General features: G+C 33.3%; 1 protein-coding gene across 1 annotated transcript in view; it reads left to right on the forward strand.

The window, feature by feature from the left end:
• CD109 (CD109 molecule) overlaps positions 1-20,722 on the forward strand; it is a 156,467-nt gene that overhangs the window by 97,677 nt on the left and 38,068 nt on the right. Inside the window, exons 18-23 of the mRNA XM_051997274.1 lie at positions 1,816-1,981; positions 6,056-6,173; positions 8,149-8,262; positions 12,386-12,604; positions 15,093-15,237; positions 17,259-17,435. Of these exons, the coding sequence (XP_051853234.1) occupies positions 1,816-1,981; positions 6,056-6,173; positions 8,149-8,262; positions 12,386-12,604; positions 15,093-15,237; positions 17,259-17,435 (939 nt within the window). The remainder of the gene's footprint in view (positions 1-1,815; positions 1,982-6,055; positions 6,174-8,148; positions 8,263-12,385; positions 12,605-15,092; positions 15,238-17,258; positions 17,436-20,722) is intronic.

Genomic DNA, 20,722 nt, shown 5'->3' on the forward strand with positions numbered 1-20,722 from the left:
CTCAAGTTATGATACGAAAGGGGAAGCTGACTATTCTATCAAGTTAAACCATGGAGCAAGTAAGCCCAGTGAGCAAGGTTGATGTTAGGTTTATCAATTGTCCAATCTCAGACCATCAGCATGTAGTAGGATGGAAAAAATTATGAAGGGCACCATAGTAGAAGGAGCAAATAAACCCAGTGGGCAAGTATGTGTCATGAAGGTTTATCAGCTGTCCAACTCGAGAAGGAGCCATAACTATAAAGTAGGTCAGGGAAGAAATTATGAAAAGCACCTCAATAAAAGAACAAAGGCTCTGAGAGCATTTTAAGTGACAGCAGTGTGCTTCTCCTTCTCACTTAGACGCATTGGTTTTACTGTGGTTCTAGACTTCATCTTGGCTGGACCTTGGATAACTCTACTAATAATTTATTTCACACAAAGCTGACCTAAGTCTTGGGGTTAAGGAAAAAAAGATTGCCTAAATTCCCAGGTCCTTTTTGTTACTTTGAACCTGTTTTGGTTACCTGCCTTGCTTTTTCAGATTCAGCAAATCTCTTGGTTCCCAAATTTGCCTGGGAATTTTGCCCATCAGCTTTGTTCTGTCTTAAATGTTTTTGGCATCCCTTTTGTCCATCTGTCTGCCTGATCTTTAACCTGCTGTTGGCTCTGACATTCACTATTGATAGATACCCTGATTTCTGCTGGGCCACTTGATTCTAACCTCTTGCTTGCTTTGACTTCCCAGTTCGTGCCTGATCCTTAACTGCTTCATTGGTCCTGGCTCTTCGTCTTGGCACTCTGACCTGCTGCTACCCAATGTGTGAAAAGAGGTAGTCTTTGAAGTACTTTTTTTTTCAAACTTAAGAACTACAGGGAAGGAGGGTCTGAACTTGCTATTGGGTCTTGTGCTTCATAATCAATCCAATCAAGAATTTAAATATTTTTCCTACCAAAATTTTTGTGGTTCTTAATATAGACAATATAAAAGCTTTTACTGAATAAAATTGTTTTGTACTTCTGTTCTTTGTTTATAAGTATATTTTAAAGTTCATAAGTTATCTCTGATAACTAGGAACATGCAGTTCCATGTATTATGTTAGGATAGTAGTTCCTAATCTGGAATTTGTGAACATGTTTAAAATTTTTTTTTGAAAGCTATATTTCATTATAATTGGTTTCCTTTGCATTTTATGTTTAAAAAACATTTTGAGAAAAGTTCATAGGCTTTGTCAGACTGCCAGAGGGGCTCATGACACAAAAAAGGTTAAAAATCCTTATATCGAGACATCATTCCATGGAGATAGGACTGGAAAATTAAATTATGCTAGTTTCACATAGTAAAACTGATAAAAAACAGTTTCATTTTTCCAAGTTGGCCATTTTTAATTTTTTCCATTTCTTTTCTTAATTTGTTTATTCTGAAGCTCTATATATCTGGTTCCTATGTAAAAATAAAAGTAAACTTATTACCTATGTAATACATACTACTATAATTTTTCTGAATTATAGTCAGATTTTAAAATTTTATGTATGCATTTTTCTTGTATGTTTGTTTTAAAAGTCTTATTTATGAGGGCCTGTTAGAACAATATAATGGGGAAAAACACTGGACTGGAAACCTAAGAATCTGTTTTCTAGTTATTGCTGATCTTGCTACTATGACTAACTTCTCTGAGCTTCTGTTTTCTTCTGTCTGGAGTGATGACATTGGAATGGATAATTTCTAAGATCCATTATAGCTCCAGGATTTTGTTATTCTGATACTAATAAAACAATAACTATATATTTTATTTAGTGTTTTTTTGGTTAATGATAGCAAATATTTATTTTTAGTTAATGGAGAGCTTTTTGAGATGGATAATGCAGAGGATCAAGTTATGTTAACAAGTGGAACAATTGACATGGATTCAGCTCTTGAAGGTGCATTTGCAGGGAGTGCTAGTCCATCTATCAGAAAACATTTTCCAGAGACCTGGCTTTGGATGGACATCAATATGGGGTAAAAACTCACAGTGTTCTGACTTCATTATTATTTTCTTTTTTGAATTTTATTCAGATTGAGCTTATTTTTGTGCTTATTTTAATGTGAAAGTGTTAATCATAATAAAATTAGATTGATGTATTATTTTTGATGGTATATCATTGTCATCAATATAAAATAATACTTGCTAAAAGTCAGTGCATGTGGGAGTGTAATAAAGTCAGAAAATGAGGCTAAAATTTTTCTGAAGAACTAGTTTTGATTTGAGCAACTAGGTGGCACAGTAGATAAGAGTTCTGGACCTGGACTTAGGAAGACTCATCTTTCTGGGTTCAAGTATGGGCTCAGACACTAAGCAAGTATGACAATTAATAAATTAAATTAATAATTAATTTAAGCAAGCAAGTCATTTAATCTCGTTTGCCTCAGATTCCTCATCTGTAAAATGAAGTGGAGAAGGAAATGGCATAGAGCTATTTTACCTCAGGTTATAAAATTGCTGATGCGTCATTCCTATGAGTTCTATATACTGATTAAAGGGGGAATATATTAGCTATTTAATAGGATACTATAAGTGCTTCTTTGCCTTGGGATCTCTGGGACTATGCCAGTGGCATCTAAACACTTTTCCTAGGGAACCTCTTTCCCACAAATCTTTCTGATCTATGCCTCCTTTGTCAATCAGTTCCTGATTCCCCCTGTTTTTAATGTTTTTCTTGGGGAGTATGTGGCAGAGTATCCCTAGGGTTTCCTGTTACCTCAACAAGGGTGGTTTGGGAGTATATAGCTTCAAGACAACCTTCTCTCACCAGGGTCCATAGAAATAGCTGCCCAAAGATCCTGCCACCTTCCTCACACACACAACTATTAGTTATCACCCATCTTAGTGTCTGTGATCCTGGAGGTGATCAGAAGTTCAGAGGCTGCTTACTAATCCCAGGGTAAGGATATTATGAGGTCCTCCTTCTGTCCCTCAGAATACACACCACCTCCTCCCTTTCTCTTTTCCTCCTCCCAATTGTGCAATATTTTGTTTTCCCTTGTATATTCCCTTTGGCCTGGCTACCCCTCATCATCACCATCTCTTGCCTAGGTGAGCATGTTGTTCCTGGCAGAAATATTTAAGGAGTGAGGAGGCTGACTGGGCATACTTCCTTTCTCCCCCACCTCCCTGAATGAAACACATCTTTTTTCACATTTTCATATTCTATTCTATTCTAGAATAAATTCATATTCTAATAAATTTGTGTAACTTTAAACTTAAAAAAAAAAGAGCAGCTAGGTGGTGCAGTGAATAGAGCACTGGTCCTGGAATCAAGAGGACTGAGTTCAAATTTAATTTTAGAAATTTGACAACAGCTATGTGGGCAAGTCAAAATCCTGATTGCCTCAGGAAAAAAACAAACAAACAAACAAAAAACAAAACAAAAAACTTTCTCCACTATGACTTTCCTTAAGGGAGGAGCTGTGGGGCGGGAGGGTGGGAAGGTGGGGGGATTATAGAAACTATTATATATATTGAAAACATTCAACTCTGACAGCCCTTGATCTGTCTGGCTTAGAGATTATCCATAGCTCATGTTCAACTAGTTGGCAGGGAGGTTGGGGGTGGCAGGAAGAGGAGAGGGCAAGTTAGGCCAAAGGGGATATTGAGGAGAAGACAGAATATTGCCCAGTTGGGAGGGGTAAAAGAGAAAGGAAAAGGTGGTATGTATTCTAAGGGACAGAAAGGGGACCTTTCAGCATCCCTAACTTGGAATAGTGAGCAGCCCCTGACCTCCTGGGGGAAAAGAAGGGAGGGACTTGAAGAAAGACATATGTTATTCAACAAAATAGTCTTTATCAGTAGTTAATGAACATTGCTTTTGTACTGGGCAAGCTAAGATGATTTTTGCATTTTAAAATATTAAAATGTAAAAATTATTCTTAGTTCATAGGCAACATAAAAACAGGCAAGCTGACCCTAAGGCCAATTTGCTAAACCCTGAATTATATCAATATTGACAGAATTAATAGAAGTCCATATAGACAAAGTGAAAACTATTGTACAGGGAGAAAGAGGCATTTAAATATTTATTTCTAGGATAAGATGCATAAGACTATTGTTTATTTTGAATATATTTAATTAAACAACAGTTAACATGTATTATGTATTATTTTATATAAGATATTGTGCTAGGTGTTAAGTGTTAAATGAAAAAAATAAATGACACAGTCTCTGCTTTCAGTTACTCAAATGATCAATAAGCATGCACTAGTTTGAGATAGTGTGCTAAGTGGGCATACAAAGACAAAATGAAATAGTTCCTACAATGATCTTACATTCTATCTAGGAGATATATGTGTGTGGGGGTATATGTACATACATATATATCTGACAGAAAATAAAAACAATAATAATACATAATGCTTTAAAGTTTATTAAACATTTCATATTATCTGATTTTATTCTCATAATAATGTTGGTAAATGCTATTATGATTTCCAATTTACAGATTAAAAAATAGAATCTGAACAAAGTTAGGTAACTTGTCTAAGACCACAGAGATAATGAATGTCTGAAATCCAGCACATTATCCACTATACCACCTAGCTTCCTAAGATACTGTGAGGGAGGAAAGCAATAGCAACTGGGGGAAGCAGGGAAGGTTTCATGTACAAAGTAATGTTTGATCTAAACTCTGAAGAAAGATGTGGAAATGAGGTCAAAGTGATTTCTAGGAATTGGAGACAGTCAGCCAGTGTCAAGGTGTAGAGATGGGAAATGAAATGTTATGTATGATGATAACAAGTCTAGTTTGGCTAGAACATAGAGGAATAATGTAAGAGGCTAGAAAGGTAGACTTAACCTAAATTTTGAAGGTATTTAAATACCACACTGGAGAAGAGTATGTTTTTGCTACTAGAGCAATGGCTGGAGTATAGCATATGATCAGATCTGACCTTGAAGAAAAACATTTTTGGAGTTATGTGGAGAATGCATTGGAGAGTGGAGAAACTTGAGGATGGAAGATCAAGTGAATTAGGACAGTTTCTGTATACACAAAGTGAAGGGGACCAGGTGTAAAACTTAGCAACTAATTTAGGTGGGGTACATCTTGATTTTGTGAATTTCCATGACTGGAAAGTGGATAATGCCTTTAACAGATGGAAGTTCAGAAGAGAAGTAGGTTTGGAAGTCTGTTTTGAACATATTGAATTTGAGATGACTCCAGGACATTTAAAAATGTCCTAGGAAATTGATTATGTAGACAGGAGAGAGACTGCCTTTATAAACTAGGTAGCATTGGAGTTGCAGCTTGAGAAATATAATTTCATTAAGGGTAGATGACAGCAAAGTGGATAGTGACAAACCTTGGGTCAGGAAGACTCACCTTCCTGTGTTCAAATCTGTCCTTATACTAGTATGACCCTGGGCAAGTCCTTTACCCCTGTTTGCCTCAGTTTCTTCATCTGTAAAATGATTTGGAAAAGAAAATTGCAAACTACTTGATCATCTTTGCCAAGAAAACCCTCAAATGAGGTCACAAATAGTCGGATACAACTAAAAACAGCTGAACCACATGGGTATTAATAAATAGGGAAGGCATTGTAGGTATAGAAAACTGGAATCAGAGGCATGGAAGCAAAATTTCTATCTATGTATCCATCTAGAAGTAATCTAAAGGCATATTTTTATTATATTATGAAAAAAAATACAGTATTTAGATTTATTTATTGACTAGTTAATGTTTGTTCATTTATCACATTGCTATTAAAATAATAAAGATTTGCAATTACTAAATAGTAGTTTTTTTTTCTTTTAAGATCATTTTGAAGTTAAATTTGAAAACCAAGAAGGTTGTAGAAAAGAATATTCAGGCAAAATAATTTAAGCACTTGAGGAAAAGTGACTGTCTAGTTTTTCATCTTTGTAGTCTCCATTTCAGCACAATGCACACTATTGCATAGCGTGAATCTACTAAATGCCTATTCAATTTAATTAACTGCTCTTGACTTTTTTTGAACATTGTAAGATGACAGAGCCAATTCTTGGTTTTGAAATTTTATATAATTAACTTTAAAATGTCATTATGTTTTTCTTAACTTTAGTTCTCAGACTGACAGAGAATTTGAAGTTATTGTGCCGGATTCCATCACTTCCTGGGTGGCTACTGCCTTTGTGATCTCTGAAGACTTAGGACTTGGAATGACAACTGTTCCAGTGGAGGTAGCATATTAAAGGGCATTTTGGTTTACGTCATGAGAATTTGAAGCTAAAAAAAATAGGCTTCTGGATTTCTAGCTTTATTTATGATCCTCACAGATGCTTAGACTTTCTGACAATAATTTGCTTACTTACATTCCATGCTCTGTCCCTCATTTTTTATGGGTTATTTTCTCTGGTTATATATAAAACAATTTTTACATTTGTTTTTAAAATTTTGAGTTTCAGATTCTCCCCATTACTCCCTACATCCTTTCATTGAGAAGGTCCACATGAAATTGTGCAAAACATTTCCATAAAAGTCATGTTGCAAAAGAAAATATAGATCTTCCTCCCACTCCTTCCAAAAAAAAAAAAAAAAACTCAAGGAAAAAAATAGAGCTAAAAAAAAGTATGCTTCAGTTTATATTCAGACACAATTAGTTCTTTCTCTGGGTATGGATATTATTTTTTATCATAAATTCTTCAAAGTAGTCTTGGATCATTGTATAGCTAAAAATAAAATCATTCCTAGCTGATCATTTCACAACTTTTTTTTTTTCTATTACTGTGCATCCACACCATACATTTTACTTTGCTTGAGCTTTTGGAGGACTTTCCAGGTTTTTTTGATAGTACCCTGCTCATCATTTTTTATTGAACAATAATATTCTTTCATAATCATGTACCACAGTTTATTCAGCCATTCTCCAATTGATGGGCATCTCTTCAATTTCTATTTCTGTGCCCTGAGAAAAGATTCTCTTTTCCCTTTTGTATTTCATGCTGTTTACATATAAGTGTGTTGTTTTTACAGAATGTCCCAAAAGTCTTAGTTCAGTTTTTAGCTTTAATAACTTATTATGTATAAATACCTTAAAGTAGCAATGAGATTTTTGAATTGCTTTTTGTATATAAAGGTCACATGAAAACGTTCCTATTAAGAATCTTGAATTGTATTGCATAGCAACATAGAAAGCTAACCCTTTAAGTGACAAGTGGTGATTTCTGTACACCAGAGCTCAGGAAGTGTATTGATGTATTTGGGTTTTGAAATCAAAATTATTAAGGGAAGAGTGATAATTTGAGCTTCTTACTGGGTCCATTTTATAAAGAGTCTTAGAAGAACCATTTTTGGAATGTTCATTTCACACTTATAGCCATGTTAAAATGTCAGGGTTTTTAGCTCAAATGAATTGTGTTTAAAGATGTTTTAAATAACTTCTGGTGACTTTATCTTTTATTGAGTTAATAAAACTATAACTCATACCTCCTACATCTTCTTGACGTGTGTTTTTTAGGATGCTAAGATAAGCTGCTTGATCTTTGCAATTTTGAATCTCAGTGAATATTGTATTTAAATTCATTGCTTTTAGAGCCCCTCTGCATAGTGTAGTTACTGTTCAAACAAGTCCTGCAAGAAATAGAATAGAATTAACATCATCTCTCAGTCTCTGGCCCTATAACCTCTATCAATTTAAGTTAATAAAACAACTTGGACATGAGGGTATTGGAATAAACAGAAGAAGATCTTGTGCTTTGTAGTCAAATGTGAGCTTCTAGAGAATCCTTGGAAATCTCTTTTATCTTCAATGTCTAGCATAGTGTCTGGAAGATATTTAGGGCTTAGTAATAAATGTTGATTATCAACCCAAGACATCCTTAAAATAGAGTATTTACATATAGAATTCCCGTGCATGGAGAAGGCTTGTATAAAGCTTTGTAAACTTTCATTAGGAAAACAATTTATTGGCAGTAACCAACTAGGTTGTCTATTTAATGGTTCAACCAGGACTCTCAACATTAAAAAGTTTTGGACTTTAGTAATGAAAAAGGACCTTAGAGAGGTTATATCATTCAACTCCCTTATTTTTATAGATTAATAAACTGTAGTTTGAAGGGATGAAATGGTTTGCCTGAAGGCATATAAGTAGAAGTAGAGTCATTGGGATAATTGCTTTTTATTACATTAAAAATAGTCATTTTTTTTCCTTTACAGCTACAAGCTTTTCAACCATTTTTCATTTTTTTGAATCTTCCATACTCAGTTATTAGAGGAGAACAATTTGTTTTGGAAGTAACCATATTCAATTACTTGAAAGACGCCAGTGAGGTAATGTATTCAGGTTTTTTTAGGCGCCTAAGCATTTATATTTCATGAGACAATATATGTATGCTTGCATGTGTCTATGCATCTGTCTATGTTTATGTGTGTGCCAATCTGTTTTAGGCAGCTAAGTAACATAGTGGATAGAGCACTTGGCCTGAAGTCAGGAAATCAGAGTTTATATTAGTCCTCAGGCATGTCCTAGCTGTGTTCCCTTGGGCAAGATATTTAATCTTTGCTTGTCTCATCTGTAAAATGGGGATAATAATAATACCTATCTTGTAGGATTGTCATGAGGAACAAATGAGGTAATAATTGTAAAGCACGTAGCATATATAGAAATGTTAGCTATAATAATAAATTAATAATAATGATAAAGTTCTTAGTATCCAGTGATTTAGGTGGGTCTACCTTAAAAAAGCTTTTGGGTGATTGCTGAATTGAATGTTTGAGTTATTTGCTTTTGTTTTATACTATTTAAGAATTCTAATAACATACATGAAGCCTTTTAAAAATTCCTTCCCAGCATGATTTCTTCATTTTAGCTTGATCAATCTCCTTACTATTGAGAAGATTCAGAGTGATCCTATATTATTTTCTTATTGATCATTTTTACACTTAATTGATTTTGTCCTAAAATTGCTTTTGTCTTCTAACTGGTTAAGATATTATTTTCTTTATCTCTGAATTTGCTTCAGCGTTTAGCTGGCCTGTAATAGATTTTTTTTTTTAAATGTAGCTCTTGTCTCAAGGATTTTAACTGACCTTGGAGAATGTGTGATGGAGCAAGGGAATTTAGCCCTGATATCTTTATTTCGCCAAGCTATCCTTCAAGGATGTCTGGTTTGCTGTCCAGAAGTCTGAGCTGCTATATTGTACCTGGACTCAAACAGTGAGCACTTCTTGTTCTTATGAGAGAAGGGAGGTAGAATGAGGAGGTATCATTGTTAATCCCTATCACTAAACTTCCAACCAATCAGGTTATTCCTTACACTCAGCTCTGTTACTGATCATGTTACACTTAGTTCTATGATGTCATCTACTCTGCTTTATATTTTTGTTTTGTTCTTCCCAAAACCTATTTAAGGAGAATTGTTCTTTTGCTCAGGGTCTTTGACATTAATGGAGTCAAGCCATTGATCCATTTATTGACAGATAGCATACCTCTGCCAATAAATCTTATTTTGCTTATAGATCAGTTTACCCTTTTGTTAAAATTTACTTATAGCACTTTCTCTGAGACATGACTTTTTTCTTCCTTCCTTCCTTCCTTCCTTCCTTCCATTATGCTATCTAGTTGCCCCTCTTTTTTCTTAAATTGTTCCTCCTGTGTGGAGTAAATTGCCACCTAGTTTTTGATAGTCTATTTCTAAGACTTTTTCTTTTCTTTTCTTTCTTTCTTTTTCTGCAAGAGAAAGTTTATTTTCTATGAACATATCAAACAAAATATTGGGCTTGAATGCCATTCCTTCTCTTCTTGATTGGGAAGTTCTTTCTGCAGGCTGGTGTAATGAGAAAGGAGTCATATGGAGGCCACATTTTTACAAGTTTAATAGAATTTTGTTTCTCATTAACTCACAGTATGAGTACCTGGAATCTGCCCTGAGGCTTCTTTCTGGACCAGCCCAAGATTTAGTTCATAATTTATATTCAGAACATATTTCTTCTTAATCTATACCTGTTTTTTGATGGCTCAGATGAGGGTGTGGCCTCTTCAATTATTCTCCTCAGTTCAAAATATTATTTTTCCTTAGATTTTCTTAAAGTTCTTTGTCTAAATCTCTTCTTTGCCTTCATCATCTTATGTCTTTTGTCACTTTTATTTGTATGTGTCACATCTTTCCCTATTAGATTGTAAACTCCTAAACTCTTTGATGTTAAATTTTCACCTTTTCACGATACAAAAATCAGTGGAAGTGGCAGTGGGAGCAAGAAGAACGTCATCTAGTTTCCTGTCCTTGTGATTCAGGGGGATTAAGAAAAGGAATTACTAGTCTTGGATAATGTTGAAAGGAACATGATGTCCAGATTTTAATGAATGAAAATGGATAGTTACATTCCAGAAAGATATTGAGTATGAAAACAAGTTTCTTCTTTTTTTTTCTTTTATGAGGATATGCTTAAATTAGATGGATGCTATTGTTCATATCTGAAAGTAGGACTTTAAAAAAAAAAATCTAGCCATCTAATGATATAGGAGAAGGAAAATGTTATATTGCTTTGGAAGTAGAAATCAAGCTAAATGGAAAATAGCGTGATAGAAATCTCATAAAAGAGAGAGAGTAGATAAATAATATGTTGTTTTACTTCTATCCTAGCTTTATTATATGTTCCAAGAATTTGTTTGTTCATCACTTCATTGGCTTATCATTCTAATCATCTTTGGTATCACTTGTATGAAAAAGAATGAAAGTTTATGGAAAATTCAGATTTAGGAACACTTTAATCAAGGGTAGAGTATTGCTTCATAGGTGGAAGGGGAGCAAGCACATTGGCTCATTAAAGTTAATTGAGGTGTGATGATTAAAAAGACTCAAGAGACATAATTTCTTGATAATTTAATCATTTTATTATTAACAGTAGCATGTTTACTTTTTAATTAAAATTTTTTTTGGAAAAAAATTTCAATAGTATTTTATTTTTCCAAATATATGTAAAAATAATTTTCAATATTAATTTTGGTAAGACTTTGTATCCCAAAATTTCCCCCCCTTCTCTTCTTACCTCCTTTTCCCTAAGAAGCAAATTATCTGATATAGATTAAATATATATAATTCCTTTAAACATATTTCCATAATTATCATATTGTACAAGAAAAATTAGACCAAAAGGGAAAAAAACCAAGAAAAAGAAAAAAACAAACAAATGTGAAAACACTATGCTTCAGTCTATATTCAGTCTCCATAATTCTCTTTCTGGATGAAGATTACATTTCCATTCCAAATCTATTGGAATTGCTTTGAATCACCACATTGTTTTTTTTTTTTTTTTAATTTTTATTTAATAATTACTTTATATTGACAGAATCCATGCCAGGGTAATTTTTTTTTTTTTTTTTTTACAACATTATCCTTTGCACTCGTTTCTGTTCCAATTTTTTTTCCCTCCCTCCCTCCACCCCCTCCCCTCGATGGCAAGCAGTCCTTTATATGTTGGATATGTTGCAGTATATCCTAGATACAATATATGTTTGCAGAACCGAACAGTTCTCTTGTTGCATAGGGAGAATTGGATTCAGAAGGTATAAATAACCCGGGAAGAAAAACAAAAATGCAGATAGTTCACATTCGTTTCCCAGTGTTCTTTCTTTGGGTGTAGCTGCTTTTGTCCGTCATTTATCAATTGAAACTCAGTTAGGTCTCTTTGTCAAAGAAATCCACTTCCATCAAAATATGTCCTCATACAATATTGTTGTCGAAGTGAATCACCACATTGTTGAAAAGAGTCAAGTCCATCACAGTTGATCATCATATAATCTTGTTACTATGTACAGTAACAAGTGTTATAGTGTTAACAAGTGTACAGTGTTCTTTGAGAATCATATTTATGAATAAAAGGATGTTAATCTGACCATCCAAAAGATAATCATGGCGGCAGGCTCACAGTTTATATATACCCTTGAAAAGTAGGTGCTTCCCAGAGTGGGAATCATCTATGATCAGTTAACAATTATGACTGAGTGAATATTATAGTGAGGGACTGAAAGTGACATAATGTCACCTTTAGACAGAGAGTGTCTCCATACCCAGACTATCCAGCCTTGGGCAATTTAGGTAAAAGGTGCTGTTTCTTCCCAAGCTAGATTGAATAGAATCCACTTTAGACTAGAGATTCCTTGTATGGTTGGGTGGGGTTAGATAGAGGAGAAAGCTCAATCATCAAAGAATGAAGTTTTGAAAATAGAAAAATGAGAAACTCTGAATCTTCAAATCATTAATTATTAGTAATCTTTTTTTTTTTTCAGAGGAAGAGGAGTGAAATCAAATTTTTATTTCATGCAGTTGAGGATTGTATTATAGCTCTATGCTATAAAGCTATAGTTAGAATTGATTCAAAATTCATGAATATAGGTAAGGAGCAACTTCAGAGGTTCAATATAAAAACAAATTTGTGTTATTTTATCTTGCAGGTTATAGTAACTATTGAGACAAGTGACAAGTTTGATATTCTTATGATTTCAAATGAAGTAAATGCCACAGGACATCAGCAGTCTTTACTAGTGCCAAGTGAGGATGGGAGAACTGTGCTTTTCCCAATTAAACCAAAGCATTTAGGAGAGATTCCAATCACTGTGACAGCAGTTTCACCCAGTGCCTCTGACGCCATCACTCAGAACATTTTAGTAAAAGTAAGTACTTGAAGGATTAATTCAGTGACAAATTATATTTTATTATAAAGGAAATGGGGTAAGTAGAGTATTTTTATATTTATTAAATTCTTAGGAGAGAATTAAAATAAATGATTTCCTTTTAGTGCATCTTATAGTCAATGACTTACTGCTTTTTAGGAATATAAATTTTTTTGAATATTTGTTACTTTTCCCATTTAAAGTTAGCTGGGGAATAAGACCTTGACTAATTGTCTGTTATAGTCAATTACATTTGAGATTATTAAAATGGTTTCTATTAAAGTATGAAGAATTAATTTGATTATTTAATCTCAAATTAGACAATGTGGGAAGAAGAAATGTCAAAAGCTTATTTGAAGTAAATCTTTACATTGAGAACATGCTATACTACGAATACTTCTAAACACTTGCCTTCCTACCTCTCAAATCCTCTTTTGTTTTCCTTCCTCAGTCTTTTGCTTGCTGATCATATCTGCAAATTTAGGTTCAATAATCATCTCTATGTAGACAACTCAAATCTACATTTTTTTTCTCAGTCTTTGTAAAGAATCAAAGTTTTATATCATTACCTGACCTTCCATGTGGAATGTCCCTTTGGCATCAAAGAGTCTGTCTAAAATTGAACCCTTTATTTTTCGTTCACAAAAAATATTCCTCTTGCCATCCTTCCCTACATTTTTTTCTTTGTGTGTATATCACTATCCTTATAGCTCCAGAAGTTAAAACAGCATCTGTCACATCATAAACACAATATTTATTGATTGATCATTCTTGTAATCTAGCTTCATAGCCTCAGAATCATGCTAGATTCTTTACTTCCCTTGCTCCCCATATTTAATCATTTGCCAAGTGTTGTTGATTTTATTTTTACATCTCTTAAAACTATCTCCTTTCCCTTTACCTAGCCATCATTCTAGTTCACATTCTTTTTACCTCTAATTCAGGCTATTTCAATAATTTCCTGATAGATATTCTTCTTTAGAGCTTTTTTCTTCCTCCATTCTATCCTTCACACAATTGCCCAAACAACCTTCCTACAGCATAGATATGACTGTGTCCCTCTCTTATTCAAAAAAGTGTTGATGGCTCTCTATTGTCCATTTCATATCCTCTATGTTTGACTCCAACCCACATTCCCAGTATTTTTTGCATTTTCTCCCTTTGTGCACTATGTGCCATTCAGCCTGATCTATTAATTATCTCCCCAACTAAATATCTTTCTTTCACCTCTGAGCATTTGTACAAGTTATCTTTCATGCCTGAAATACATTTCTTTTTTTCATCTTTAACAAACTTTAAACAGAAACTCAAATGTGATCTCTTTTGTGAAAGCATTCCCTGATCATTTAAGAATCAACCTTAGAGAGTACAAATGTGCTCTGTCTTCTAGTTGTTTTGCTTTTACCTGTGTCCATGTGTCTTTGGGGCAGGTCTGGCTTTGTTTTCATATCACCAGTGTTTAGCACAATCCCATATACATAATGGATACTTTGTAAGTGTTTATTGTATGAATAAATAAAAGTAGAATAAAATGCTTGTTGCTGGAGCTAAATTCCTACTTGATTTTGTAGTTTTTAGACTTGGTGACTCTCTATGGAAAACTCCAATTATTCTTTTGGAAAGGGATTGTCTTTTTCATTTAAAAATATTTTAAATTTATGGAATAAAACAGGCATTTTTATAACATTAAAAAAGATGATTGCACATGAAACTGCAAATCTACTATGAACAACTTGCTATTCCTTTCATATATACAACAAAAATATCATATAAATTTCTTTCCCCCCCCCTTCTCCTTACCCCCATTCTAGAGATGACTACCATTAGACACAATAGGAAAAGGATTTTGAAAGAATTCCAATTATATAACTACCTATGCCTTATTTAATTAGAAGAGAAAAGCTCTTTTTGAAAGGATTTTTTTTTTTTTTTTTGGTATTTTTATTCTCAGCTTCTAAATCCAGTACTTACTACTTATAGGTACTGAACAAATATTTAATTGATTGAAAGAAAGTTGATGGAACATGTGATACAATGGATGGATAGAGCTCTAGATTTGGAGTCCAATGACCTGATCCACTAGGAAGTTAGTCAATAAGCATTTATTAAGTTCTTACTATGTGACAGACACTAAGCATTATGGATACAAAAAGAAACAAAATATGGGCCTTGCTTTCAAAGAATTCACATTCTAATGATGTGGATTTGAGTTTCGATTTTTCAGTTACTAGTTGTATTAACTTGGGCAAGGCTCTGGATCTTTTGGCCTTAGTTTATCTTTTTGTAAAATAGGATTAGTTGTGGTACCTCATAGTGATGCTGTGAAGAAAGAGTTTTGTAAATTATTTGTTAATACGAATTGCCACCATATTATTTTAAAATATAATTTAAAGTGTTGTGTAACTGGTAAGGTATTCTAATTTATAAGTAGTTCAATTCTGAGTGATTTAATAAATATTGACTTAATTATATTTATTTGTTTTATTAGGCTGAGGGAATAGAGACATCATATTCACAGTCTCTCCTTTTGGATCTGACTGGCAACAAATTATCAACTACAAACCATACTTTGAACTTCAACTTCCCTCCTGATAGGGTGATTGGTAGTGAAAAAATTCATATCACTGCTGTTGGTAAGAATACATTGTATGGATTTATTGTTTTTTATGTTTGTAACTCTGTAGATTTTTTCCTTTCTGTTACTCTCCTAATAGAAGACTGGGGGAAAATGATATCCACCCCTACTGAGCTCTGATCATAGAGCAAAAAGGCATCTTACATAGACTTATAGACAGTATGTATCCCTGACTCAGTAAATTGGAGGGAGGGATTGGTACAGAGAAGTAATATCTTTAGTACGTAGAAGACAACTCTGATCAAACCTAGATTCTGACTTGTTTTAGAATCTGGATGACATAGGTCTTTCTGGGAAAATCAGGAAGATAATTTTGGTAACATTGATACAATTTTTTAAAGTTCCTACGTGAAAGCAAAATCCATTTTGTTAATATATAATGGAACATTTTACTATATTCTCACAATACTTTTAGGCTCTAAGCAGATCAAAAATACTACAGTCAACTCAGATTATGATTATATCTAAACTTGGGAGTTTTTTATTTAGAAATAATTTTTAATTTATTCTATGTTTGGCAAATTTCTTATTTTTATGAGACCTAAAATAGATGGGATCGAAGGAAATGATACCAAAACTCTAAGCTATGTAAGATATTTTTATTTTCTATAGTCATGAGAAATCCAGATCTTAAATGCTCATTGTGGTCTTCTCCAAAACACAAGTAGCCAAGACCACAGGAGTCCACTCATAGGCTTCAGGCAACGCAGAATTATAACCTTTTAATTCAGCTTTTACTAGCATCAAAATAAGATTTAGGTCACTATGAAAGCATAACCTCTCTCCAAATAGTGTGATTATACAGCTGTGTTTTACAAATAGTATATAGCTAGAGGAAAAATCTTAATTAATGACATCTGAATTTAATAACAGTACCAGGCCACCAGGATTTTAGGATCTGGGACAAGCATCTTTGCTTTAACCTTTCAGAGACTCTGCTAATTCACATCTGCCAGGGTAACAATCCTTTCTGTTTTTCTATTCCATATGTTCCCCACTTGTCCTCTGAAAACAAAAGCTAAAGCAAAAACATCCAATTTAAGTTGAAATTAAGTTGAAATTCTCAGAAAGAATAAGTACAGAAACTTCAGTTTTCCATTCAATGGACCTATTTGTCCAATTATCTTCCATACTGTTGGAATGCCAGGCAGTGGGGAAGTTGGAAATAAAAAATGTTTGTTCAAGCTCTTATTTAAGGGAAAATGTGCTGAAGCAGTATTGAGAAGGGCAAAACCGAGGTATGTCTCAATGCTCTGCTCCAGGTTTGGCTGTCAAAAAATAACAAATGAGTATAATTCTAGAAGATTTTGGACCTCCAGATAAAGGATCACACCTACCAATATCATTATTTGGAGGTCCAATTTATTAACTAACACTACTGTTTATTAGAATGAATTCTTTCATTCTAATATAGTTTTACTATGTACTATAATTTTCAGGTTTTAATTTAATTTAAAATTAGTTTTATTTTTTGGTTATATGAATGAAATCTACAATCAATCATTTTGGTAACAGTGCATTAGTGAACCTGGCTTTCCTTAGTCTCTCCAACACTGAGTACCATACCAGTCTTTGTCAATTTTTGCCACTTTGCTTGGTGTGAGGTAAAATCTCATAATTGTTTTGATTTTCATTTCTCTTATTTGTGATTTGAATCATCATTAATATGAGCAAACTAAACAGGAGAGCAATATAATCAATTAAACTAGTTTGGCAACTATTTATTTACATTTTAACATAAAATAAATTCAGTCCTGAAATGCTGTGTCTCCATCAAGCCTTTCCCCTCTCCCCTTAAATCTCCATCATGATTCTTTGTTCATTCATTCTCATTAACTTTTCCTATAAAAGGGTCTATATAGGAGCAACTGATATAGTTTTACTATGTACTATAATTTTCAGGTTTTAATTTAATTTAAAATTAATTTTATTTTTTGGTTATATGAATGAAATCTACTATCAAAAACTAATAGAGTGTTTGTCATAATTCTGTATATAACATTAATCTTTTGTTTACAGGAGATATTCTTGGGCCTTCTATCAATGGTTTAGAGTCCTTGATTCGGATGCCTTATGGCTGTGGTGAACAGAATATGATCAACTTTGCTCCAAATATCTATGTTTTGAATTACCTGACTAACACAAGACAACTGACAAATAATGTGAAAGACAAAGCTATCCGGTTTATGAGACAAGGTCAGTATTTTAGCAAACAAATAACATTTTTTTGCATCTTCTAGAAATAGTTAAACCTGTATAGATCTTTCAAAGAGATGAATTTTGTCTTACATTTCTTATGGATAGTAGTAGGATAGTAGTAAGATAGTAGGATGGATTAAAGGATACCACGTGGCTGTAGATGAGAGAAGCCAGTGCTGAAAGGGATGAAGGAGTCTGATCCGACTCTTGATTAATTTAACCAAACAATTAGCAAGCAATTCTTTTGGGAAAATTTTTGTATCTTTTTTTTTGAATTTCAAGTGAAAGACATTTTAACATTTAAAAATTTTTTGAGTTCTAAATTCTTTCTCTACTTTCTTTCCTTCTTCCCCTCCTTGCGCAGGCAAGCAATATTGTATAGATTATACAGATTCAGTCATGTAACATATATCCATATTAACCATGTTGCAAAAGAAAACACAAACAAAAAAGAACCCAAGAAAAATAAAATTAAAAAAGTTTACTTAGATCTTCATTCAGGCTCCATCAATTCTTTCTCTGGAGGTAGATAGCATTTTTCATCATAAGTCCTTTAAACTTGTCTTAAATCATTGTACTGATCAGTAGAGTTAAGTCATTGACAATTGATAATCATACACTATTGATGTTACTATGTATAATGTTCTTCTGGTGTTATTCATTTCACTTTGTATCATACAGTTCTCTCCAAATTTTTCTGAGAACCTCTAGCTTACTGCTTATAGCACAGTAGTATTCCATCAGAATCATATACTACAACTTGTTCAGTCATTCCCCAGTTGATGGGCATCCTCTCAATTTCCAATTCTTTTGACACCACAAAAAGAAAATGCAAGCAATTGTTAAACACCTACTGTTTGCTAGGGATATAAAGACATAATAAAGGAAGCAGTCTGTGTCTTCAAGGAGCTTATAATCAAGGGAAAATATATTAGAATAGATATAAAATATAAAGAAAATAAATATAAGATTATTTATGTTGGAAGGAAGTACTAATAGCTGTGAAGATTAAGAAAGACCTTATGTTATAGACAGATATTGAGATAAGGCTTAAACTAAGTATGAGATTCTAGGAGAGAATACATCTAGGCATAGAAATATCCTTTTTCAATGGAGTTAGAAATCAAATGTCATGTGTGAGGAATGCAAGTAGATCTGTTCACCTGGATTTTAGAATGTATATAGGGAAGTAATGTGTAATAAACTTGGGAATGTAGGCTGGAGCCAAATTGTGAAGGGCTTTAATGGCCAAATGAGAATTGTTTAGAGGTCAATTTGGTATAATACCCTTCTTTAGGAGTCAGAGGATCTGGGTTCAGATTCTGTCTTACTCCCACATTAATTCTCTGACATTGATTAAATAACACAACTTTCCTGAATCTCAGTTTCCTTATCTGTTAAATAAGGGAGTTAAATTGGTGGCCTCAGAGCTACCAGTTCTATGTTTATAAGTTCAAAATCTGATGGCAATCAGCCAAGATATATGGGTAAAATGAATCTATCTACTATCCAGGATCCAGGATCCTGGATAGGATCAAACAGGTAGGTCACATATATATGAAACCTGAATCTAGTCCTTTTACTACACAGTCAGGACAACTTTTCAAACTCTCCTCTCAACTCTTCTATTTGGCTTTCTAAGTACTTAATTTCCTTCTTCAATGTATAGCTACCTTGAAGGTTTAAGGAACCTTTCTTCTGGCTCTCCAAGTCTTACTTGTTTCTCTTTGATCTTTCCAATTCACTTATCACATTCTTATAGTTATTTGTGAACATATGTTATCTAACTACTATGTTATATGGTCCTAGGAAGTGACTTTTTGTTCTTTCTATCTCTAGCACTTTGCTTCTCTTCTAAGCACATTGCTTACCATATAGGAGGGCTACTCTAGAGTAAATTCTTGTTGAATTAAATTGTTTTGATTATCTTACTCATTACACATCAAATGTATCACTACTACTATCTAGCAGTATCATATATATATATTATAAAGTACTTTGGAGCATAAATTCTATATTTGCACTTAGTTTTTGTTGTTGTTCATTCTTCATTTATGAAGAAGACTAATGACATCATGGGAAATGTCTTAACTGACATATAAATTGAATTTATGTGATTTTTATAGTCATCAGTCTCATTATTGCTTCCTTAATCATCAAAGTCCAGTGGTAAGACCAAAATTAAGAATACTGGTGATAGCACAGAATGCCATGGATGACCTTCTGGTACTTAGCAGACAAAGATGAATGGATGGATGAAAAAGAAATGGAGTGAAGAAGCAAAAATATTTAGTATTAATTTCACTACTTTGCTCATGAATTTGTATAAATAAAGTCCAGGGCAAATGTCCTTTGGATAGGAGGTCTTCCTAAATTTTCCTTTTTGTATTTTTTTTCCTATGTGTTTCATGTTTTCATTTATCCTAAACAGAATCCTATACATAGAGGAATTGTGGGATCAAGTCTTAAGTTTGTGTTCACTCTGAGCTGTGAGTAGCAATTGGTCAAATGAGGTAGATGTGTATGATCATAATTTGAGCTAGGGAAATGGAATAGTATACTATAGAAAGAGTAAGTGAGCAAGTGAGTACCATGAATACAGTTCCTTAAATCATAATGAATAACTGGTTTTAATTGCTAAGTTTGACATCCATGGATCTAGGCTGTGTAAAATGGTAGAATTGGAAGCAGAATGTGAGTATTTAAATAGTGATTGGGAACCAAAGATTAAATGAAGCATAAGGGAGCAGGTGGAGAATAGATCCTAAACAAGGAAATCAGCAACATTTGGTTCCACAATAGTACAGCCAGAAGGTAACTGTTGATCCTAAGACAGAGCTCTTTGTTTTATTTTGTGTGGAACAATGTGGGCTAGGAGATTTCCTAGAGTGACCTAGGACTCAGGAGGTCCTAGTGGCTGCTAATTGCAATACAGGTATATGGTTGTGGTCCCTAGGGAAAAGTTCTCACTATTTGCCTTTTGTTTGCACTTTGTTTTTTTCATTTATCAGTCCATGAAGTGGAATCTTTTAAATATGGATCAAGACACAATTAGGTTGTGCCTAAACTCTATGCAGTTTTAAGTCTTAACAGCTTTAAACTATTCTATATTGTTGATGCATAAACTCTTGATTAGCTCCAGAAGTAATCATGACCATTTCTGCTAAGGGTTTAATCATGAATATTTGGGACTATCTCATAGTCTATCTCTAAAATACTTTTTACTAACAAGCATAAGGAATTTAGGTGAGTTGTTTTAAAGGAAATAGGAAAGAAACTATTAT

This window comes from Antechinus flavipes, chromosome 4 (assembly GCF_016432865.1).
Source record: "Antechinus flavipes isolate AdamAnt ecotype Samford, QLD, Australia chromosome 4, AdamAnt_v2, whole genome shotgun sequence".
Classification (NCBI taxonomy): Eukaryota; Metazoa; Chordata; class Mammalia; order Dasyuromorphia; family Dasyuridae; genus Antechinus; species Antechinus flavipes.